The sequence below is a fragment of the Trichechus manatus genome, unplaced genomic scaffold (genome assembly GCF_000243295.1).
Source record: "Trichechus manatus latirostris isolate Lorelei unplaced genomic scaffold, TriManLat1.0 scaffold00029, whole genome shotgun sequence".
Lineage (NCBI taxonomy): Eukaryota > Metazoa > Chordata > Mammalia > Sirenia > Trichechidae > Trichechus > Trichechus manatus.
Genome location: NW_004443965.1, coordinates 16913092 through 16938431, shown reverse-complemented (window position 1 = coordinate 16938431; position 25340 = coordinate 16913092). Strand labels below are relative to the sequence as shown.

The window sequence follows — 25340 nt, the reverse complement described above, 5'->3', positions numbered from 1 at the left end:
TGTCTTTAGAACTAAATTATAATGAAAAATATAGATGTCTTGTCTCCCAGCTTATTTTTAGTAAGAAATATTCAGGATAATGAGATGTTGAGTCTGTTTTTGCTCTAACGCTATCAGTGAGGTAAACTCTATATAAAGATAGCATTAAGAGTATGAAAATATACTTTTAAATACAGTTAATTAATTTTAAAAGCATTTCATCAGACCAGTTCTTTTCAAAATACTGGGATAGGATTAAGTTAAAGCAAATTTTGTAAACTGTAAACTAATTGGTGCTGCTCATCATTAAAAAAAAAAAAAAAAGTCCTGTGTGGTACTATTGTGCTGTTTAAAGAACAACAATTAATTTTTTTGCCAAAAACTTTTTGTAATGCTCAACAGGAGTATATTTTAGTTCCTTTTAAAATTTGAGGCTGTTTATTCTGACTTATAACTAAATTTATTGCTCAAAAGAGTTAAAAGCTAGGTATTACAGTAAATAAAACTAAAAAAGAAAACATGTAGAAGAATGTGTATATTATAAACAAATAGGTTAACAGTATATGTCTGTATAAACTTTTCATACATTACAAAAACAAGCATTGTGCCTTGTATCTTTGGAAGAAGGCTAAAGGTGCTAATATTAATGACAGTGGTGATGGTAATGTTTGATATGGGTCTTCATCTTTCAACTATCTAGCAATATTTTTTCCTAAACTTCTCTCAGATGTCATCATCATTTTGGTTTCACATCTTAAAGAGCATCATTTGTTTACTTTTTATTTCCCCCTCATTTGAAGAATCCCCAGACATGCAGTCCAGGAGATCCTTGTCAAGATGATGTATTCATTTCAGGACAGCAGAACTACTCGTCTGCTACACTTAGTCTCAAAGATGTTCCTCCAGACAGCTTGATGAAAGTAGGTGCTAAGGAAATAAATGATGCAGTATCTGTGAGCTTATTGTGTGGTTTTGAACTAGAAATATCATATGTACTTTAATACCGAAAATCACTTTTTTTGAGGTCTTTCCTCCCCGGATTAGTAAGGACGTAGCTGCAAAACATGAAGTAGAACTGTTATATCTCAGTTTATTCCATGATTTTTCCACACTGGGGAATCATTTTATTGCTGTTTTTGGAGTTCTGTAGTACCAGCTACTTATTTTATCATTTGAATCAAAGGCTTTTTGGCATTTCCAACAGTAAATGTAGTTGGAGATTTAAGAGGAACCTGTCTTAAATTCTTTATTCTAGAGTACTTTACTATTATTAAAACCAAAAACCGGTTGCCACTGAGTTGATTCCAACTCATAGCAACGCTATAGGGCAGAGTAGACCTGCCCCATAGGGTTTCCAAGGCTGTAAATCTTTACAGTAGCAGACTGCCACATCTTTCTCCTGTGGAGCGGCTGGTGGTTTCAAACTGCTGACCATTTTTTGGTTGGCAGCCGAGAGAGATTAACCACTGCACCACCAGGGATCCTTTACTGTTATTAAAGGCATTTCAGAATACTTCAAATGTAATGTTAAGTCACCTCGAAAGACTTTTGTATATTGTAAAATAGCTAATGGGTGTATTGTTAGTATTTTCATAGCTAAAAAGCTTTACCCATTTAGAGATACAGTTTTACTTATCTATCGCCAATGCCAGATAGATAATTCTTTACTGTCCTCCCTCAGTTATTTTCCTCTTTTTCTTAACTAATTCCAGATGAAGCATAATTATTTCTTATATAAAACTTTTACATTATTCTTGAGAGTAGGTGCCCAGCCATCTAATTTATGAGTTTGTACATGTCTACTTATTTTACCCTTTTTTTCTTTTTTAATTTTAATTGAGCTCTGTCATCAGGTTTCTTTTCTTTTTAATATATATTTTGTGGTTTAGGTTATTGAGTTTGCTGTATGCTTTTTATTTTCCTGAGCCATCTGCTCTTCATAGCTTAATATCACCCAAGTATATATTTAACGTTGATGTAGAATGTCAAACAAGACCAGATATCCAGCTATCAGGAAGTCTTAAGAATAGGTCAGGAGTAATTATTGCCTAGAGAGTTTTTCCTAGGAAGAAGGCATTGAATCAGCACATAGGAATAATAATATAAACATGAAGAAAAACAAGTGTTACCTACAAAATTGTACATAGGAATAAAGTTATGGGCACAAGCAGTGCCCTAGACAGATAAATTGCTTTAAATCTACAGTGGTCAGATAGCACAATGGTTTTTTCAAAGATATAGGGATAATATAGCACCTCATTCTCATTCTCCTCCACCAATGTAAGATTGTTACAGAGTAAAAACACATGTATGTTCCCAGACTTCAGAATTTACGAAGTTCTTAAATATAACACAGTATAACTCAGTGAAAAAGAGACCCCACCCCTTTTTTTTTTAAGTACAAAATCTTTTTCACCAAAGCTGAACTATTTTGTATCTTTCAGCAAGGTTCACATAAGAAGTTCTGAAACTGTTGCTATGATCTTTGTCCCTTTTCTACTTTTTGATAATTTTAGGGGAAATGGCTCAAATATCTCGCTCAGTTTTTCTGCAGTTTCCACGTGGATGAGGTCATCTTTTTATTAATAATCATTAGAAGTCTACATAAAAATCTGTTTATATGCAAATATGATTATAACCTTTCATTTTTTTCAGATAGGTCCTTCACATTAACAGAATAAGCTATTAGCCTCATTCCTAAAAAGGTGATTTTAAGTCTAAAACTCAGATTCAGTCTCTGAAAACCGGGAATCATTACAACAAAGATCTTTCTTAACAACAAAATAATAATCTCAAGTTTTTGTTTAGCTTGTGAAGACTAACATAGAATGTCAGAGTTTAATATTTGTGGTTAATAGACTATGAAATTAGTATTTAGAGAGTTTTAAAATTGTTAATTCATAGATATGGGGAATAAATCAATTTACTACTACATAGCTGAATTGGCTTGTTAATTCTGGAAAAAAGGACAGAAGGTTTAAAAATATACTCATCAGTTTAGAAAAAATATTCCAAGACAGATACTTTTGTTTGAAGAGAAACATCAGTAGATGTACTTCTTAGATTTGTGTGTGTGTGATTAAATATAGATTGGGAAAAGATACCCTTCTAATTGAACTTATTTAAATTATGGCATACTGACATATGTTTTCCTTTTTAATAACTTTGTTAGTGTAAGAAAGATAGGTACATTTGTATATAACAAAATAAATGATTTAAAATGTACGTGTGATTTACTTTCATTTGAAAGCTTGAAAGAGTGAATCTATCAGCAAACACTCAGGCAAGTTTAGAATTAGTACAATAATAGCTTTTTTTTTTTCTTTTAATGTTTAATTTTCAAAGTTGAAGAGATGATGTAAGTGGGATGATATTGTGTGATTCAGAATGTTAAACTCTAGTGCTTTTGTTATAACTTCAAGAAGAACATCCAGATATTTGTGATAAGACATTATTACTGGTCATTTTAAGACACTTCATGTTTTTCTTAGATGCCTTTGAGTAATGGACAGATGGGCCAGCCTCTCAGGCCTCAGGCAAATTATAGTCAAATACATCACCCCCCTCCTCAGGCATCTGTGGCAAGGCATCCCTCTAGAGAACAACTAATTGATTACTTGATGCTGAAAGTGGCCCACCAGCCTCCATATACACAGCCCCATTGTTCTCCTAGAGAAGGCCATGAACTGGCAAAACAAGAGGTAAGAACAATCAAGAATATTTGAAATATGAGACAACGCTTTTAATGTGTTTTTATAGGTTATTTAATTATTGGCAAAAAATCTATATAGAATTTTAACTGACATTTTTACCATTTTGTTTTGAAGTTTTAGTTTTATGGTAAGTGTATCAGATGTTAAACTTTGTAGTTTAACTTGCCCCTATGATCCTTTCCTTTTTTGATTTACTGGGATTTAATGTGTTTGGATGACTTTTTTTCTCCTAAGGGTGTTGTTTTCCCAAACCACTTCTGGTAGTCAAACCTTCTTCCCAAATATAAATAGTAGATCGTCAGACTTAAATGGTACATTATGGTTTGCTATTATTTGTCTTGATTCCTCACATTTTAAACTTTGATTGTAATCTCCAAACTACTTAGGGAATTAAATCTTAAAAAATACTCAAAAAATTATTAGTCATGCATTCATATACTGTGATAGCTTATTGAAAAAATGATCAATATTATTAGAAACTTAAACCAAATCAAAAACCCGTTGCCGTCGAGTCGATTCCAACTCATGAAAAACTTAGGTAGAGGAAGAATGCTTTCTTCGTTTGGTTGAGTCTTTGGGGAAGAGGGAGTGTTTTGTAATGAAGTTTAGTTCTTGAATCTTTTTCATAGCTGTGTTATAAAAATTATTACATCAGATTTAAAAATCCCAACTCCTTTGAAGAATATAATTAGATTCAGGAAATGAGGGGTTATATACAAAAACCACCCAGGGATCTCTTAGATTTCATATGAAACAAGCCAGTAAACAGAGGTACTGTGTAATTTAGATGGAAATTGATAATGTCCATGTTATGTGTTTATACTCTGTCATTAAATTCCATGATGTCTAAAAAGTATAATAGGTTCAACTTTAATTGATTGCTTAACCTCATAAAACATGCAGTAGTTAAAGTTAGGAGCTATGCTTTATAATCCAGCTGTGCGTTTAACTCACTAACTCATTAACATAATATTCCATGTTGTAGTCTCCCGTCATCTACCCAGTTGTTTCTATTAGAGGAATCTTTACAGATTTATGTTTGCTTGGACTTAATTCACCAATATTTAAATATGAATGTTGCTGTGTTGTAAATTTTTTTGAAATAATAATTGTTTTATTTTCATATTTATTCAGATTCGAGTGAGAGTTGAAAAGGATCCAGAACTTGGGTTTAGCATATCAGGAGGTGTTGGGGGTAGGGGAAACCCATTCAGACCTGATGATGATGTGAGTTTTGTTTATATATCTTTGAAAATACCCATAGTTTTACTTACTAATTTAATACCTTTTATTCTTGAGTGAAAAAAATCATAGATTATTTATGTAAATTTAGATAGACACCGCCTCTTTGATTTTCCTCTGTATTGTTTAGCTTTTTGTTTTTAAATTTGATCAGTTCAAGTGAATTGTTTGAAGAAAAATATTTTAACCAAAATTTTTGAATTTTCATTATGTTATGTGATTTTTAGTTTTCTGATTGTTTTTCCACACATCTATAAATTCATCACTTTAACAAATCACTGTATTAAAGTCAGAATTACCAAAGATAGAACTAATTTTGGGTTGTCACAGTAATATTCAGAGAACACAAAGTAGACAACTTTTGTACAACAACTGAAATATTTGCATAATGTGAAGGAAAATTGCTCCTTGAGACTCTGTTACTTATGCATACCATCCTTGGTTAAATAACTATCTTTTGTGTTGCTGTTAAAGGGTATATTTGTAACAAGGGTACAGCCTGAAGGACCAGCATCAAAATTATTGCAACCAGGTGATAAAATTATTCAGGTAATTAAGATAAATCTTTTTTTAATCTTATTTTATTTTTCATTTTACAAGATCTGCCTTCTCATCAAGGAATTGCTTATTATATGCCAGAACTGAAAATAAGCATTTTATGTAATGTATCTTTAAACATTAGTGGATGAAAACAGTGGCATTTCTTATATTCTGTAATGCTTTAACTTAATGCTTTCATAGTCTAAAATTTTCCCACCTGTACCTCGGAAAATCTTGCCGATATATTTGAAGTTTATCTTAACACTTTGTTTAAGTTCGGGAGTGTTAATTTGTACTGATTCAGAGATCAGAGCACCACTCCTTGGAGTCAAGCTGTCATCTTAGAAATGGAAAAGAAAAACTCCACAATCCGAGAAACCTTCTTATTTTTCTGTGCCCTTTTTCCTTCTGTTCCTTCACCTACTCATTTTACCTAAACATTGTAGCTCTGTCTTAGCAGATGGACATGCCTAAGACACAAATACAGCTCTCATTCGCTGCCTCTACTTTCATTGTTACTGCACACTCAGAAATTAAATAATCTTAAAAAACAACCTTCAAACCAAAAAACAGAGGCATTAGAGTTTAGTAGCTAAAAGCACAGACTTTGAAGCCACACTGCTTCAATTTAAATATTTTTTCCAAAACGTTTATTTTGTCTGTGTGTGTGTAAATATACACAGCAGATCATACACTCTTTTAATAGTTTCTACATGTACACAGTTCAGTGACATTGGTTACATTCTTCACATTTCCCCATTTTGGCTCTCCCTCCCCGTATTATTTCACCATCTTCAACTTAGACTCACTGCTCCATAAACTACTTATTCATGTTTTTGAGTTGCAATTATTTAAAAGAGCATAATGCTCAGGGCGAACATTCTTTAGTAATTTAGCTAAATTGCTGTTTAGTGTGAAGGTGATTTCAGGGAATAGTTTTGGATCGAGGTTCAAAAATTTTCTTGGTAACAGATTCAGGGGTTCCTCCAGCCTCAGTGGGTTCACTAAGTTGGGTTCTATGAGAAATTTGAAACTCTGTTTAACATTTCCCCCCTCCTTTTGATCAGGATTCAGGTATTGAGTCCTTGATCAAAACATTCAGTAATGGTAGCTGGGCACCATCCAGTTCTTCTAGTCTCATGGCAAAAGAGGTAGTAGTTCATGGAGGCACCTAAACCTGCAGTTCAGTTTCTTCTCCAATTCCGGGATCTCCTTCTTTCTCTGCTGCTCCAGGCAAATAGGGGCCAATTGTTTAATCTTAGATGGCTGCTAGCAAGCTTTTAACACCCCAGGAACTACTGTGTTAGGCCAATGGGTAAAATAAATTTTATATATATATATACACACACACATATATTTGATTTTTAAATTACAAGTTTAGAGAAACACAAAAATAATACAACACCTATATACACTTAATGTGGTCACCAACTGCTAATATTTTGCCACACTGTCTTTAGGATGCATTCTTTCTGCTTTTCTCCCCCTTTCCCTCCCTCCATCTCTCTCCATACACACACACAGACACACACTCACTCACACACTCATGTGCATTAATTTTTCTAAACCATTTGTGAATTTATAGCTTCAGTTTTGTGACTGTGGGGAAGTTACATTACCCTCCCATGCCTCAGTTTTCTCTTTTCTAAAATAAGATGATAAAAGAATCTTCTTTGAGGGTTGTTATGAGAATCACAGGATTTAATTCATGAAAAGTTCTTAGAGCTATTCCCGGTACACAGTAAGACCTCTGAATATTAGCCTTAATTATAGGAAATGGGATGGTCTTAATCTGATGGCTCCAAGGCAATGGGAAAGCTAGGCCTTGCCCTCTGTGGCATTTTGATGCTCAGTTGGACGTTAGCGCACATGCACACACAACACCATGTCTAGCACTATACCCTAAGCAAGAGGCTCCTAACATTGGGCTGCTGTTTAAACATTTGACTGAGAATTCAACATAGGACTCCAACTTAAGAGAGTTTATTTCCATAGGTGTTGGGTAGAACCCTGGAGTTTTTATGTTGTTTTAAATTGCCAAAGTGATTCTTAAGTATACCAAAGCAAATGAATTATTATGAATGTTTTTCCTAAAAGCATTCTTCTTCTTTTTTCTAGGCTAATGGCTACAGTTTTATTAATATTGAACATGGACAAGCAGTGTCCTTGTTAAAAACTTTCCAGAACACAGTAGAACTCTTCATTGTACGAGAGGTTTCCTCATAATTACTGTGGACAAAACAAGGGGGAAGACAGCAAGATTCATTGGAAGATACTTGCAGGGGAAATTAATATTTTGATTATTTTTATATATGAAAGAATTCAAGAAACTGTTCAAATTTGTACATTAATGGAATAATGGAACTTGTGGTTAGAGGGAAAGAACCACTGTACAGGATATAGAGGGGACTGTTTAATTCATACAGTAAAGCTTCTTGTTAGGTTTTTAAACATAGCAATCAAGGCTACAAAAACAAACGTGTTGTTTTTGTATAGATTGTAGGTTTATTTTTGGATTTCATACACGTGACTGAACTCTGTGCAAGGCTATGGTTAGCCTTGATTGTAGCTCAGAGACAGATGGCAGAGCTATCTATCTCATAGCTTTTATGCCCTTATTTTTATTCAACTGGTATTAATATTTTTCTGCTGAAGCTTTTTTTTTTTTAATGTGGGCAAGAGATTTGAAGCGTTGGCTTTTGCTATGTGCACATTGAATTGAAGAATGAGTAGGTGAAGGTGGTGCTGGTGGGTTCACTTTCCAAGGCCAGATTAAAACATTTCCTATAAAAATCTGGAAGCAAAGAATGAAAAAAACAGCTGTTGATGTGTTTTTATTAGTAGAATAATGCAATAAAAAATGTTACATGTTTTTAAAGAAATAAAAAAAGACAATAATCGCATTTTATGAGCTCTACAGGATCTGTTTTTGTCATAGCCATTGACTATACATTTGCTACTTGTGATTCAATTTTTAATTTTTTAGTCACAGGAAATTTTTAACTATACTGTAGATGCATGTCCATGCATTTTCTGTGCCATGGAAATCCCTGATTTTTTGCAAATGGTGGTACTTGCAGTCTGTTTTTTAATTAGTACTCCATTTTGGTGTAATTTATAATTTTATTTTAAGCATCAAATGAAACTAAAATGGCCAGTTTTAAGATTGTGTTGCCTGTAACACAAAATGTAAGAAGGTTTAGGAAAGCCTTTTGATTTTGTTTGGCCTCGTGTTGCCTTGGTAAAGTAAAAGGAAACAGTACGCAAGGAGCTAGGAAACCAAAGCAAGTTTGTGAAACTGGCACAGTGAGAGAATTGCTGTGGAGAGCTACAGAGCAAAGGGATGGGTTCTTGAGGCCTACCAGTATGTAAAGGTGTTCAAATAAAGGGCTGTTCCTACAGGTAACATTAAATGTGAACTCGACACTTCAGAGTCATTAAAGGGTTTCTGAGTATATCAGCGTAATGGTGTTTTACCACCAACTGCCTTTGTTCCTAGTTACTGTAACAGATATTTGATGATGTTTATTAATCTTGTTTATCCAGACTATTAATTTTATTTGTTTTTGTTCTGTCTGTGTAATTAAATAAAATTTAAGTCACATGCAATCGTAAGAATTAATGCATAGTTATTTGGACCAGAAAAAAGTGCCATAGAAGACCAATAACTGTTTTTAGTCGGGGCTAGTCTGCAGCCTTCCATTAGAGCAATATTTGGCTGTTGGAGTTCATTTTTAATGACTAAGAAATATAATTTGCAAATTTTTAAACTATTACTCTTTGTTCTTCAACCTGGATTTAATTAGGACTTTTATAGGACTAGCAAAAATACCAAACTACATTATTTTTGCAAAAATAAGTTGGACTTGTTCCTTTCTTGCTACTCAGAGCAAATAGGCAGTACTTTTTAAAACACATGAACTCAAATATTGCACTTCTTTCAAGATGTTATCAATTGCTTATTGTACTGTATAGTTTTAATAATTTCAGTTGAAACCCTTTAACAACTCTTTGTAAATTTTAACTTGTTTTAGTTGATTTTCAGTACTATTTACATAGGAATTGATTTTTATGGATATAGTAGAAGAAATGTGCTGTATTTTGATAAAATTCACTTACTGTATGTGTGTTGTAATCTTTAAAGAAAAGAATGACAGCTTCTTTAAGATAAGCCTTGGTGTTCCTTTTATTCTTACTTTATTTTTAAAATATTATTGTAAAATAATCACATTCTTTTTTGCTATTTTTCACAATCCAATTCTGCCTTCAGTAGGGAATGCATAAAATAGGTATAATTGTGAAGCGTTCAACTGTCAGCTACTTAACAAGATACACAAACCTTAACTTTGGAAAATGAAATAAACCCCCTGAACAATTGATTTTTTACAGATCTAACCTTAAGTTAGTGGTCTGAATATCATAAAGTATTGCAAGTGCAACAGGTGTTACATGCACTAGTATTTTATTATACTCCAATTAATTTTTTTTAAAGTTTAACGTTCAACACATAAAATTGAGTTTGTTAACAAGAGAAGTAATATGTGCTACAAGATGAAAAGCTAACAGCAAAAAAGTTTTCCACTTAAATTAATAGCCTAAGTTTTATTCTAAAATATTGGAAAAAATAAAATTAAATAATGATGTTATTTTGCTCAAAAAGGAAGAACTCATTAGAATTTTTGTTGTAGTAATAAAGTTTCTGATTTGAATAAAAGAGTAATAATTTAAATCTTTTTAGGAACTAAAGAAGTTTTTAGTTTATATACTGTTGAATAGTTTGTATTAAGGCCCATACCAATCACTGACTTTATTTTCATAAGTTTTATAGAGCAAATCTTCAAAGCCAGAACTGTCTTATTTTTAGTAACCATGTTTAAAATTTCAAACCAGTAAAAATCAGAGTAATTTATTCCATATAGAATTGTTTACACAAACTAAAGTTTTACGATAATTCATTAAGGAATCATCAATTCATCTGAATCAGTGAAATTCTAAAATTCTCCACATACCTGTTTTGCTAATACATATCTGACTTTGGATTGGACTTGAAAATGTATATATACTGAAAAAAAAATCAAATACAAACATGGTCATAAGTAGAATTAAACATTTTAGTATTGATTTATTGTACTTTTTTAAAAAAGTCCCATTAGCAGGTATGTAATATTTTACTGATCAGCATTTATTCAACATTCCCAATTTTTGTATATATTTAGATTGTTTGAGGTAACACATAGGGAATAGATAATAAACTAATACTGCTTAAAGTTGTGTGGTTTATTTATGAAATTCAGGGTTAGAGGAATTCTTGTAAAGAGAAGGATATATATCTATTTTATTTCACCATTTAAACCCCTAGATTTTTTGGTAGAGGGACCCTGATGGTGCCGTGGTTAAGCGCTCAGCTGCAATCTGAAAGGTGGGTAGTTCAAACCCACCCAGTGGCTTCACTGGAGTAAGGTCTGGCATTCTGCTTCCGTAAAGATTGCAGCTTAGGAAACCCAATGGGGGCAGCTCTGTTCTGTCACATGAGGTCGCTATGAGTCAAAATCAACAGCACCTAGCAACAACAGTTTTGCGGTATAGAAGAAGTGTGGTTTACCTTAAGTCATTGATTGCTTTTGACTTCTGACTTAATCCATTGAGATAGGAAAGGCTTTTCAGTTTGTTGGAGATTGCCAGTCAGTCAGCTATGTATGGAAGGGTATTTATCTTTTCATTCATCGTGTTGACATTTTCATTAACATATCCTTTTAATGTTTAGTAAATAGGTTTCTTGTGAAAAAGACATTGAAATGAAAATTAAAATAATTTTATGATTTATCAAAAGCATTAATGAACACAACTAATTGATAATGAACAAGAGTTGGATAAATGCAGAGGACAAGATGCCTCTTTTCTTTTTTGGCAACCTCTGTTGGATAGGCAGCCAGCCTGGCCTCTAGGTATTCCCTAATTTCTAATAGACACCTTCAGAAAAGTTTGACCATCTAAAGAAGCTGTTTCTTTAACCTCTGTGGAATTTACAAGCCCAGGGGATAGTACCATAGTCATGCACAGTTTTGGAAAATTCTGGCAAGAAAGCTGCCTGCTTTCAAGAACTATGCAGTTTCTTCATGAAGCAATTTGCAAAATTAAAATGTATGGTCTTCAATAATGTCCTAACATCCAAGCACCGGAGAAGCCTATACTAAAGAGAAAGCATAATTTCTATGAGGGGAACACCTCAGTAGACTCCGCTTAGGTGTTTAATTTTAGAGAACAGTCACCATACTTGAAACTTTCTATGGGATTGTTAGGAAAGAGGCTAAAAAAAGTATCCTGCTGTTATAATGTCCTTTTCAAATAATTACGGACAATTTTGATCTCCCGTTGGACTTCATGTGGCCCATCTAGCTTCTCAGTATACTTTCAATCTAATTTCAGGATGAATTATGAGAAGCTCATAGATCAACAATAAAAGAGGTAATGTAAGCTGTAACAACTGCTTTTTCTCCCTTGGGATTCAATAAAGCTATTTTGCATGCAAAAATTAAGTAAGTATTAATTTTCCTGAACTGACCTTCCTTAAATCTTATCAAATTTATTGTGGTTCTCCAAGGCACACTTCAGAAGGATATTTTTTTCATGTGTTCTCAGCTTCTTGTCAGAAAACCTAAAGAGAAATTAATAAAAATTGAAGATAAATTAACAATGAGATTATTCCTAGTGTGGAGCATGGTTTTTAGGGTGGGTGATAGTAAGTCTCCTCATCTTCATGAAAGACAAAACCTAATACTCTGTGACAAATAATGCCCTCCCAGAATGGATATTAAAACATCTTTCCCATTATACCACCCTTCATTGCAGCATCCCTCAAAGGAGCATAGTCTAAGAAGAGGAATCGTGTAGACTTATTTAACTGTCAGAAGCTTGCACAGTGGAGCATTCTTTAAGCTCCCCACATCCCTGGAAATGATAGAAAAGTGTATTTATTGAGTACTTAGATAAATAAAAATATTTAATCTCAACAACTGTGGAAAATGGTGCAAAATTTTGAGGAATTCGTCAAATGCTGGAGAATACCACTTCGAAAGGTGGATTTGGCTTCAGGGATATCTCAAAAGTGGATAAAGGATCAAGAAGGAGTTCATGATGGTGGTTAGGGTATTGTATCATAAGAAATCGGTTAGGTCAGTCATGGTTGGTAAGCAGTGGGCAGCAGAGGTGTCTGGCTCAAGGAAGGAGCAATGAGCGTGGATGCTTAGATCAAGTACAGCATTTTTGAGCTAGCATGGCCCGCCCAGTTGCATCTCCTCCTCTTCCCAGATTATTACTGCAGGTTGTTTGCCATAAAACAAGTAACAGGCTCATACTGAGATGAGAACAACAGTAGTTACGGAACATTAGAAGAAAAGCAACACCATGAAGAGAGTCCCAGGGGATAAATCCCACGAGAAATTGAGTAAAACCATATGTGATGGAGCAGAATTAAGTGTAATTAGTATTGATAGTAAACTGGAAGTAAAATGGTAGATGATCTCTACAAGCAGGGAGAAATAGACTTGTGCTAGAAAACGTACGAAAAAACCCGTTGCTGTTGAGTCTATTGTGGCTCATAGCGATCCTATAGGACAGAGTAGAACTGCCCCCATAGGGTTTCCAAGGAGCAGCAGGTGGATTCGAACTGCTGACCTTTTGGTTAGCAGTCATAGCTCTTAACCACTGCACCATATACTAGTTAATTTTAGGAGCTTACAGAAAAATCTAAGTTGGAATTCATGGTGAATAATAGTAACTAAAAGAATGTGACCATGAAGATAACCACCTGAGGACAAAGCCAACACCCCAAGGATGGTATTGTGGCAAGATGGGGGAAAAAAAAAAAAAGTCTGTACAAAAACTGTTGATTTGCTGGTTCAACCAATTTCACACCTCTGAATTACTTGTGTGAGAGAATACAAGGGTTTCAAACCGGTTCTAAACAGCCAGGGTTTTTAATACATAGAATACTATACATGGTGCAGTGGTTAAGAGCTCGGCTGCTAACCAAAGGTCTGCAGTTCAGATGCACCAGCTGCTCCTTGGAAATCCTATGGGGCAGTTGTACTCTGTCCTATAGGGTCGCTATGAGTTGGAATCGACTTGACAGCAATGGGTTTGGTCGGATTTTAAGTCACTGTGAATTTCTCTTGTTTCCTTCTAAACCACTTGCATTTAGGTTTAGGGTCTATTTTGAGTTGACTTTGATATACAGAGTAAAGTAAGGGTTGAGGTTCATTTTTTTTGTAAATGGATATCTAATAGTTCCAGCATCATTTTTTAACAGCATTATCCCTTTCCAATTCGATTGCCTTGGTGGACAGGTTTCAGCCAAGCCTCCAGACTAAGACCGACTAGGAAGAAATGCCTGATGATCTATATCTGATAATCAGACCATGAAAACCCTGTGGATCACAATGGTCCTATCCACAACCAATCACAAGGGTGGCGCAGAACCCGGCAGCATTTAGTTCCATTCTGTATGGGGTTGCCATGAGTAGGGGGCTGACTAAATGTACAGCTAACAACAATATAATGCAATACCATGTTACTTATTCTGTTGCTCAAATTGTTCCATCCTTGACCATTGTGAGATCCTTCAGGTTGACTTTGGTTTCTCTTTGACCTGTCCCATCCTTTTACTTTTGAATACTTCCTTACTTTCTGGTACTATAAGATGCCCCAGGCTTATCGTGTATTTTCCCTGCCCTAGTCCTACAGTCGGCTGTTACTTCAAGAAGCCCTGGTTTCTTTTATTGGAGAATAGTATTTTAAAAAATCGGGTTGCTGGGTGTGCTTATTGCTATCAGGGTGACATTGTTTCTAGGCCGTCTTAGTGGACAGAGCTAGGAAATACATGTATGTATAGTAACTTGCATATATACAAATATCTATAATTATTTGTATATCCATCTGTGCATGTGTATGTGTATATACCTAATCATGAGTTCCTACTGATAGCCCTTACTCTAATCCAGTACCAATGGATTCATTCTTTAAAAAAAAAAAAAAAAAGTTGCCATTGAGTCGATTCCAACTCACAGTCACCCTACAGGACAGAGTAGAACTGCCCCATAGGGTTTCCAAGGAGCAGCTAATGGATTCGAACTACCGACCTTTTTGGTTAGCAGCCGATGCTCTTAACTACTGCGCCACCAGGGCTCCAGATTTATTCTAGTTCCTTTTTTTGTTTATCTGATACACCTTTTCAGTATCTTTTAATCATACTTTTCTTTTTGTTACAATATATCTGCTGAAGAACACAAGCCATTTCAGAGGCAGAGTTGCCCATAGACTGGATTTTGATGACCACATATTCATTATGCAGTTAAACATGTTTTTCTGTCCTTTGTATTTCTAACAGCTGTATCCAAGGCTTGATCAGACTTAGGGTCTACCCATTTAGCAAGAGTATAGTGTCTTGATGAAATTGAAGGGTACTTGAAGCACTTACTGATTAAAATCAAAGACTACAGCCTTCAGTATGGATTACACCTCAACATAAAAATCCTCAAAACTGTATCAGTAAGCATCATCATGATAAAAGGAGAAAAACACTCAAGTTGTCAAGGATTTCATTTTACTTGGATCCATAGTAAATGCCCATGGAAGCAGCAATCAAGAAATCAAACAATGTATTGCACTGCTGCAAAAGACCTCTCTAAAGTGTTAAAAAGCAAAGACGTCACCTTGAGGACTAAGGTGTGCTTGACCCAAGCCATGGTATTTTCAATTGCTTCATATGCATGCAAAAGCTGGTCAATGAATAAGGAAGACCAAATAAGAATTGATTGCTTTGAATTATGGTGTTGGAGAAGAATATTAACTATACCATGGACTGCCAGAAGAACAAACGAATCTGTCTTGGAAGATGTACAGCCAGAATGCTCCTTAGAAGCAAGGATGGTGAGAGTTTGTCTTACGCACTTTGGACATGTTATCAGAAGGGACCAGTCCCTGCAGAAGGACATCATGCTTGGTAAAGCAGAGGGTCAGTAAAAAAGAGGAAGACCCTCAACGACATAGTTTGACGCAGTGCCTGCAACAATGGGTTCAAACAGCAACAATTGTGAGGCTGGCACTGCACCAGGCAGTGTTTCATTATGTTGTACGTAGATAGGATTGCTATGAGTCGAAATGGACTCAATGACACCTAACAACAACAACATAGTGTTGTGTTCTTTTCTAGGGGACCACATAAGATCTGGTTTTCTCTATTTTTGTAACGTTAGAAGCCATATTGATGTTCATTGTCTAGATCCACTAATAAATTTGGGGTTGCAAAAAGATAATCTAATTTTATTATGTTTTCATTTAATAGCTAGAATAGTTTTAAAAGAGAAAGCAGTATAAATGCTTGATTCTTTTCCTTTATGTGCCTGTTTCAAGATAATGAATTGGCTTCCTGTCATCCTCCAAAGGACACAATTAGTTGGGTTTCTAAAAAAAATGTCACCATGGGCTCATGAATTTAATAATATTTGATGGGTTACATCCATTGCAATTCTTATCCTTATGAAGGCTCAAATTGTCTCATTTTTGTCCAGTGGAATGCCTCTTCAAGTTGGCTGAGTCCTTTTTTTTTTAGTTGTGATAAAATACATGCAACAAAACATTTTTTCATTTAAACCATTTTATGTGTACAATTCAGTGACATGTCACCATGTTGTGCAACCATCACCACTATGCCTTTCCAAGTTTTTTCATTATCCTTAACAAATTCAGTGCCCCTTAAGCAATATGTTGTGTCCTTTTGACATGACCCTAGAAATAATTTCATTGCTATCCAGTATGACAAGATGTTCAAGGTTCATCTTGAACATACCTTTCCTCAGACTTGGAAGCAGCAATTTCTCCAAGAAGTTCTGGTTTCTTATATTGGGAAACGTTATTTCAAGACAACAATCTGAGGACTAGGAATGCTCATTGCTATGGGGTTTCACTGTTTCCAAACCAATCCCCACTTGGCATCTACCTCCCCCCAGTTTGTGTTTTCTTCTGTGCCTAATCTTTTTTTTATAACTCAGAAATGATGAGGTTTAGGACACACCTTACCCTATTGTGGCTTCATTAACATGACAAAGAAAATCCTATTCCCAAACTGATTACATCCACAGCTATAGGAGTTAGGATTCCACCACATATTTTGAGTGGGCGGAGTGGGGAGGTACACAATTCAATTCATAATAGAAGGCAATTGTAACCACCAAGGTCCCTAAATGGTGCAAATGGTTTGTGCTCTATCACTAACCTAAAGGTTGGCTCTTCGAACTCACCCGGCAGTACTGTGGAAGAAAAAGCCCGGCAATTTGCTTCCATTAAGATTACAGCCAAGAAAACCAATGGAGCTGTTGTACTCTGTAACATATGAGATCGCCATGAGTCAGAATCAACTTGAACAACAACATTGTAACAACCCAGTCTAGAGATGACATTGGCACCAGAAAAGGTGCTGGGAATGGGAGTTTTGAGAAGGGGATCTATATACAAGACATACTTAGGAAGTGCCAGGCGAAGAAGATGTAGACAGTGTTCAGAAGGTAGTTAGGAAGAGGAAGGAATTAGGGATGACTTCCAAGGTTTTGGTGGAGTCAAGGGATAAGTGGACGTGCTACTTACTCAAATCAAGAATGATGAATTCTGTATTGCACTTGCTTAGTACGAAGACTTTAGAAATGCCCACTTGCTACTCAGGAGAAAGAATGGGATAGAGGTAGAAATTTGGAGGCCTTCAGTTGATTGTTGTCATGATGATATTTGGATAAAAGGTGATAGTCCTTATCATGTCTTTTCCGAACTCTGACCCTCTCCACTTACTTTTTGGTATTTAAAATCTATACCACACAGTTTAGTACCAACTTATTTATTCTCATATTGTCATATGTGTTACTTAGTCTTACTTCCCAAATTATTGGAAACTCCTTGAAGGAAGAATCTTTTATATCTGTTCTGATGTACCAGGTATGCAATAGGTATAGAAAGGACTGTTTTTTCCCCTACAACAGAACTTTGTATTTCACCTATATATGAAGAACCTGATTAATATTCACTTCCTTGTTCAGTAAACTTTTGTTAAGAAGCAGTTTAGCTCAACAACAAAAATAAAAAAAAAGTTTAGCATAGAGAGTCCAATAGTCCTGGCTCAGAGTCAGGCTCCCTGGGTTTGAATTCCAGCTCTGCCACTTCCAGCTATATAACTTTGGGCAAAATACCTACTCACTGTCTGTGATTAAGTTTTCTCCTTTATAAAATAGGGACAATAGTAGTACCTACCTTACAAGGTGGTAGTGAGGATAATAGTGATAATTAAAAGAGTTAATACACGAGAAGTACTTAGAACATGCGTGACACCTAGCAAGTATCTGTAAAGGTTTATTATTACCACTACTGTATAACAATTGCTTCATATGCATGCAAAAGCTGGACAATGAATAAGGAAGACTTAAGAAGAGTCGATGCTATGAATTACGGTGTTGGCAAAGAATATTGAATATATTATGAACTGCCAGAAGAACAAACAAGTCTGTCTTGGAAGAAATAAAGCCAGAATACTCCTGAGAAGTGAAAATGGCAAAACTTCATCTCACATACTTTAGACATGTTATCAGAAGAGACCAGTCCTTGGAGAAGGACATCATGCTTGGTAAAGTAGAGGGTCAGTGAAAAAGAGGAAGACCTTTAATGAGATGGATTGACACAGTGGCTGCAACAATGGGCTCAAACATAGGAATGATTGCGAGGATGGCACAGGACTGGGAAGTGCTTCCTTCTGTTGTATGTAGGGTCGCTATGAGTTGGAACCGACTGGACAGCACCTAACAATGAGAACACGATATAACAAGCCCTAGGTCATAAAGATAGAGCAAGCTAGAACCTCTTTGATGGTTAATTTTATACATCAACTCGGCTAGGCTATGATTCTTCCCAGTTGTTTGGCTAAACACTAGTTTAATTGCTGTTCCATAATGTAATGTAATGTAATCAATCGATCAGTCAAAAAGAGAGTTTCCCTAGGGTGCGTTCTGCCTCCATATAAATAGATATTTTGACAGAACTTTATGCTGCACTCTTCCTGTCACCTGATCTATGGGTCTTGGGATGAAAGCCGGCAGGAGTCTCTAGCCTGTTGCCTGCCTCGGATTTTGGACTTGCCAGCTCCCCACAATTGCATAAGCCAATTACTTGAAGTAAATCAATCTATCTCTCTCTCTGTATACATATATACATGTGTGTGTGTATATATGTATGTATATACACACATATGTACATAAGGAGCCCTGGTGGTGTAATGGTTAAGCACTCGGCTGCTAATGGAAAAGTCAGCAGTTCGAACCCACCAGTGGCTCCGTGGGAGAAAAGACCTGATGATCTGCTTCCATAAAGATAACAGCCTAGGAAAACCTATGAGGCATTTCTAATCTGTCATATAGGGTCACTGTGAGTCAGAATTGACTCAACAGCACAAAATAACAATATATATGCATAATATGTATGTATAAATATATCACTGGTTCTGTTTTTCTAGAGAACCCTGACTAAGACAACCTTGTAGACCTGAGTGAGTAATCATTCAACACATATTTATGTGTTGTTGTTAGGTGCCATCGAATCATTTCTGACTCATAGAGACCCTATGTACAACAGAATGAAACACTGCCTGGTCCTGTGTCATCCTCACAATCGTTGCTAAGTTTGAGCCCGTTGTTGCAGGCACTGTGTCAATCCATCTCATTGAGGATCTTCCTCTTTTTCACTGATCGTCTACTTTACTAAGCATGATGTCCTTCTTCAGGGACTGATAACATGTCCAAAGTATGTGAGATGAAGTCTTGCCATCCTTGCTTCTAAGGAGCATTCTGGCTGTACTTCTTCCAGGATAGACTTGTTCGTTCTTCTGCAGTCCATGGTTTATTCAATATATACCATTTATTATACTCAAGACCTGTTCTATATGTTCAGAGTATAGCAGTGAACCACATAGACATGGAGCTTATATTCTAATTGGGGAAAAGAAAAATTAACGAATAAGTGTGGTACTGGGCTACCAATACCAACCGTTCTGACCAGGGACACAGTAGATGGTCCCAAATAGAATGGGAGAAAAATGTAGATCAAAACTTAAATTCTTAAAAAAGGCCAGACTTACTGAACAACTAGAGACTAGAGGAACCCCTGAAACTATGGCCCTGAGATACACTTTAAACTTTGTACGGAAAGCACACCCAGGGGTCACCTTTCAGCTAAATAACAGATTGGCTAATAAATAACATCACCTGTGAGTACTGTGCTTCTTTAAAAAATCATCAGTATGGGACCAAACGGTCAACATTTACCCTAAAGCAAATATGAGAAGATAAGCGGGGGGCAGGGAAGCTAGATTAATGGAAAGAGAGCAACCAGAATGGAAATAATGAGAATGTTGATACATGGTAAAAAATGTAACCAATGTCACTGAACAATATGTATAGAAATTGTCAAATGGGAACCTAAACTTTCACCAAAAACACAATATCCAAAAAAACCCATTGCCGTCGAGACAGTTCTGACTCAGAGAGACCCTATAGGACAGAGCAGAACTGCCTGGTAGGGTTTCTGAGTGGACGGTGGATTCAAACTGCCAGCCTTTTGGTTAACAGATGTACCTCTTAACCACTGCACCACCAGGGCTCCAAAAAAAAAAAAAAAAAACCACACACACATAATAAAATAAATAAGTAAATTATATAAGATGGTGATAAGTGCTGTGGAGAAAAGTAAAGTGGGGAGAAGGCTAGGGATTCTTGGAATGGGAGGAGGAGACTAATCTTTACAAGGTTCAGGGAAGGCCACTCTGAGAAGGTGACAATGGACCACGTGGAGGTCCTGATGTGGAAACTGCCTGGCATGTTTGAGACACAGTTAGTAGGCAAATGTAACTAGAATAGAGTAAGCAAGAGGAAGAGTACTAGAGGAAAAGTCAGACAGAGAAAGGAGAGGGCGAGAAAAAGAGCTCATGAGGTCAGACATATAAGGGAGGTTTGTGAGTAGAGGGACTTTTGGGCCCCTGTAAGTACTTTGACTTTTGCTCTGAGGGAGAGAATATAAAAAGAAAGTGACAAGATGCCACGAAGAGAGGTGCAGGAGAAAGAGCTGTGGGCATTCAAAGAGAGTCCCATGGTCACTTGCAGCATAATCAGCTTTGAAAACAAAGAATTTGTTATGTATATATTAAAGTATTCAACATTAGAGTTCAATAAATATTTGTGAATGAATGAATAAATTATGCCTGTGCTGTTCAGATGGTGACATAGTATCATACAAAATAGCAACATAACACACTAGCAGTATTTCCAGACATGAAGATAGATTCATTGAAAAACTGACATCAGCTGAATGTCAAAAGTGAATCCTAAATTGGCTACTTGGCCTCATAAGAGGTTATAATGGAGCTGATCTTGGCTTTAAGAAAAAGTAGTTAAGATGTCTTCTGACTGGCAAATCCTGGATGGCACTTCTTTAATTGACTGAGGTATTATCAGCACCGTCTGCTAGAGCGTTAGCCAGCTCTGCTGTGCCAGTCAATCTTGCCAACTGTTTGCCAAAAATCCCATCTGCTCTCCATCCTCAATTCTTCGCAGCTAGGTTGTATGTTCGTTATCTTGAGGAACAAAAGCAAAAACATCTCTAATTACACTATTTATGGTTTAAAAGGTGTCACTTTGAGGACTAAGGTGTGCCTGACCGAAGCCATGGTATTTTCAATTGCCTCATATGTATGCAAAAGCTGGACAATGAATAAGGAAGACTTAAGAAGAATTGATGCCTTTGAATTATGGTGTTGGAAAAGAATACTGAATATACCATGGACTGCCAGAAGAACAAACAAATCCGTCTTGGAAGAAATACAACCAGAATGCTCCTTAGATGGGAGGATGGCAAGACTTCATCTCACATACTTTGGACATGTTATCAGGCGGGATCAGTCCCTGGAGAAGGACATCTTGCTTGGTTAAGTAGAGGGTCAGTGAAAAAGAGGAAGACCCTCAACAGTGGCTGCAACAGGCTCAAACATAGCAACGATTGTGAGAATGGCAGAGGTCCAGGCAGTGTTTAGTTCTGTTGTACCTAGGGTCGCTATATACAATGGTTTAAAAATGAATTGGATCTAATTGCCTAAGTTTTTCAGTTATTATTTACTGATACATCAGGCAACCATACAGATGTCAGGGTATAGAACATCAGCTTTTTTACCTAGAGATTTTTGAAAGCCTTTACTGTGTTGTGAAAATGGTGTGCACTTGTACATGACTTCTCATTTTAAGTATTGTTTGTGCTAGTGCTTCGGAGACACTACTGATAAGAATTTCATTTATGAGGCATTTATTATAACATATATTGGTAACAGTCAGTTTGTGTCAAAACATTTAAAAAGAGGGAAGGATTCCTCTGGTTAATACGTTAGGAAAAATCAAATGTTCATTAATTTTATTTAATAGTCACTGAGCATCTTTAGGGAGTCCCTGGTTGGTGCAAACCGTTAAGACACTCAGTTGCTAACTGAAAGGTTGGGAGTTTGAGTCCCCCCAGAGGCACCTTAGAAGAAAGTCCTGGTGGATTTCTGAAAAATCAGCCATTGAAAACCCTGGGGCACAGTTCTACTCTGACACACATGGGGTTATCATGAGTCAAAATCAACTTGACAGTAACTGGTTCTGGACATCTTTCATTTTGGTCGCTAGTAACAACAAAAAATCTACTAAATCTTTCCTTCACTCTAAAAATCTAGAAAAAGAAGCCTTCTTTAACAATAAGAAATAATGTAGACTATTTTGAATCCCAGACATTTTTAAAAGTTTGTAATGTCTACTGTTTTAAACTCTGCTAAATATAAAAGAGACAGGGTACATAGAATATTCACTTTTGATTGGTTGTTATCAGACACAATGGGATTCCTGGTTGTCTATGAGCATTACAAAATTATTTTGATGTTCATGGTGGTACTATATATGAAAGCAAAAAATTGTTAGTAACATAAATGAGCAATAATATAAGGATAATTAATTAAGTAGATTGAGTAATTGGTGTATTGAATAGTTTTCAAAAATGATATTTAGGAAGATAGAAAGGCAATATAGAAAAATGCTTATAATAAACAATGTTAAGTGGCAAAGGAAATTTACAAAATTATATGTATACCTCAGAAAAGTTATGTAAAGACTGGAGGGAAAAGTTATGAAAAACCTGGAGTGATAGTTTTATCGATGTTTTCCCTCTGCTGTCAAAACTTTTTGTAACTGTTATGTTGTCTTTGTCAATCTTAAGGGAAAAGTAAAACTTTTGACCACCAGCAGCTAACAGGAAGTTTGCGTGTAATTAACGACCGAGTATGATATTTATCACCATATGTCTATCAGTTTGTCGTACTGTGTAGGTTTGCATGTTACTGTTAGACTGGAAGCTTTGCCACTGGTATTTCAAATACCATCAGGATTATCCTTGGTGGACGTATTTCAGAGGCGCTTCCAGACTAAGAAAGACTAGGAAGAAAGACCTAGCAGTCTACTTCTAAACAAATTAGCCAGGGAAAACCTTATGAATAACAGCCGAACATTGTCTGATATAGTGCCGGAAGATGAGCCCCTCAGGTTGGAAGGCACTCGAAAGACAACTGGGGGAGAGCTTCCTCCTCAAAGTAGATTCGAATTTAATGACGTGGATGGAGTCAAGCTTTTGGGACCTTCATTTGCTGATGTGGCACGGCTCAAAATGAGAAGAAACAGCTACAAACATCCATTAATAATTGGAACGTGGAATGTAAGAAATATGAATCTAGGAAAACTGGAAGTCGTCAAAAATGAAACGGAACGCATAAACAGTGATATCGTAGTCATTAGTGAGCTGAAATGGACTGGTATTGGCCATTGTGAATCAGACAATCATATGGTCTACTATGCTGTGAATGACAAATTGAAGAGGAATGGCATCACATTCATCATCAAAAATAACATTTCAAGCTCTATCCTGAGGTTCAATGCTGTCAGTGATAGGATAATATTCATACCGTACAAGGAAGACCAGTTAGTAGGACAATTATTCAAATTTGTCGCACCAACCACTAACGCCAAAGATGAGGAAATTGAAGATTTTTACCAACTTCTGTAGTCTAAAATTGATCAAACATGCAATCAAAATGCATTGATAATTACTGACTGGTGATTGGAATGCAAAAGTTGGAAACGAAGAGGAAGGATTTGTAGTCAGAAAATAAGGCCTTGGTGATAGAAACGATGCCAGAGATTGCGTGATAGAATTTTGTAAGACCAACAACTTCTTCATTGCAAATACCTTTTTTCAACAACATAAATGGTGACTATACACATGGATTTCACCATATGTAATACACAGGAATCAAATCGACTGCATCTGTGGAAAGAGAAAATGGAAAAGCTCAATATCATCAGTCAGAACAAGACCGGTGGCTGACTGTGAAACAGACCATTAATTGCTCACATGCAAGTTCAAGGGGAAGCTGAAGAAAATTAAAACAAGTATACAAGAGCCAAAATACCACCTTGAGTATATCCCACCTGAATTTGGAGACTATCTCAGGAATAGACTTGACCCATTGTACACTAAAGACAGAAGACCAGACAAGTTGTGGAACGACATCAAGAACATCATAGATGAAAAAAGCAAGAGGTTATTGAAAAGACAGGAAAGAAAGAAAAGATTAAAATGGCTATCAGAAGAGATTCTGAAACTTGCTCTTGAACGTCAAGTAGCTAAAGTGAAGGGAAGAAATGGTGAAGTATAAAGAGCTGGACAGAAGATTCCAAAGGGGAGCTCGAGAAGACAAAGTAAAATATTATAATGAAATTTGCAAAGACCTGGAGTTAGAAAACCAAAAGAGAAGAACACACTTGGCATTTCTCAAGGTGAAAGAACTGAAGAAAAAAATTCAAGCATTGAGATGCAATTTTGATGAATTCTATAGGCAAAATATTGAATGACACAGGAAGCATCAAAAGCAGATGGAGGGAATACACAGAGTCACTTTACCAAAAAGAATTGGTCAACATTCAACCATGTCAGGATATAGCATATGATCAAGAACTGATGGTATTGAAGGAAGAAGTCCAAGCTGCACTGAAGACATTGGTGAAAAACAAGTCTCCAGGAATTGATGGAATACCAATGGAGATGTTTCAACAAATGGATGCAGTGCTGGAGGTGCTCACTTGTCTATGTCAAGAAATTTGGAAGACAACTACCTGGCCAACCAGCTAGAAGAGATCCATATTTGTGCCCATTCCAAACAAAGGTGATCCAACAGAATGGGGAAATTATTGAATAGTATCATTACTATCACACAACAGTAAAATTTTGCTGAAGATCATTCAAAAGCAGCTGTAGCCGTACATCACAGGGAACTGCCAGAAATTCAAGCCAGATTCAGAAGAAAACATAGAAAGAGGGATATCATTGCTGATGTCAGATGGATCTTGGCTGAAAGCAGAGAATACCAGAAAGATGTTTACCTGTGTTTTATTGACTATGCAAAGGCATTCACCTGGATGGATCATAACAAATTATGGATAAGTTTTCAAAGAATGGGAATTCCAGAACACTTAATTGTGCTCATACGGAAGCTGTTCACAGACCAAGAGGCAGTCATTCAAACTGAGGAAAGGGATACTGCGTGGTTTAAAGTCAAGAAAGTTGTGCATCGATGTTGCATCCTTTCACCATGCTTATTCCAAGAAGCTGGACTATATGAAGAGGAATGTGGCATTAGGATTGGTGGAAGACTCATTAACAACCTGTGATATGCAAATGACACAACCTTTCTTGCTGAAAGCGAGGAGG

The 25340-nt window shown here is 36.0% G+C and overlaps 1 protein-coding gene across 12 annotated transcripts in view; it reads left to right on the top strand.

Annotated features, from left to right (window-relative positions):
- ERBIN (erbb2 interacting protein) overlaps window positions 1-10261 on the top strand; it is a 180960-nt gene extending 170699 nt beyond the window's left edge. For 10 of the 12 annotated variants that reach the window (XM_023729587.1, XM_023729588.1, XM_023729589.1 and 7 more), the window contains 5 exons: window positions 780-899; window positions 3471-3680; window positions 4827-4919; window positions 5409-5483; window positions 7593-10261. In XM_023729587.1, the coding sequence (XP_023585355.1) occupies window positions 780-899; window positions 3471-3680; window positions 4827-4919; window positions 5409-5483; window positions 7593-7700 (606 nt within the window). In that variant the 3' untranslated portion in view covers window positions 7701-10261. The remainder of the gene's footprint in view (window positions 1-779; window positions 900-3470; window positions 3681-4826; window positions 4920-5408; window positions 5484-7592) is intronic. The other 2 variants (XM_004374534.2, XM_004374536.2) reach the window with 2 other exon arrangements.
- The last annotated feature ends 15079 nt before the right edge of the window (window positions 10262-25340 follow it).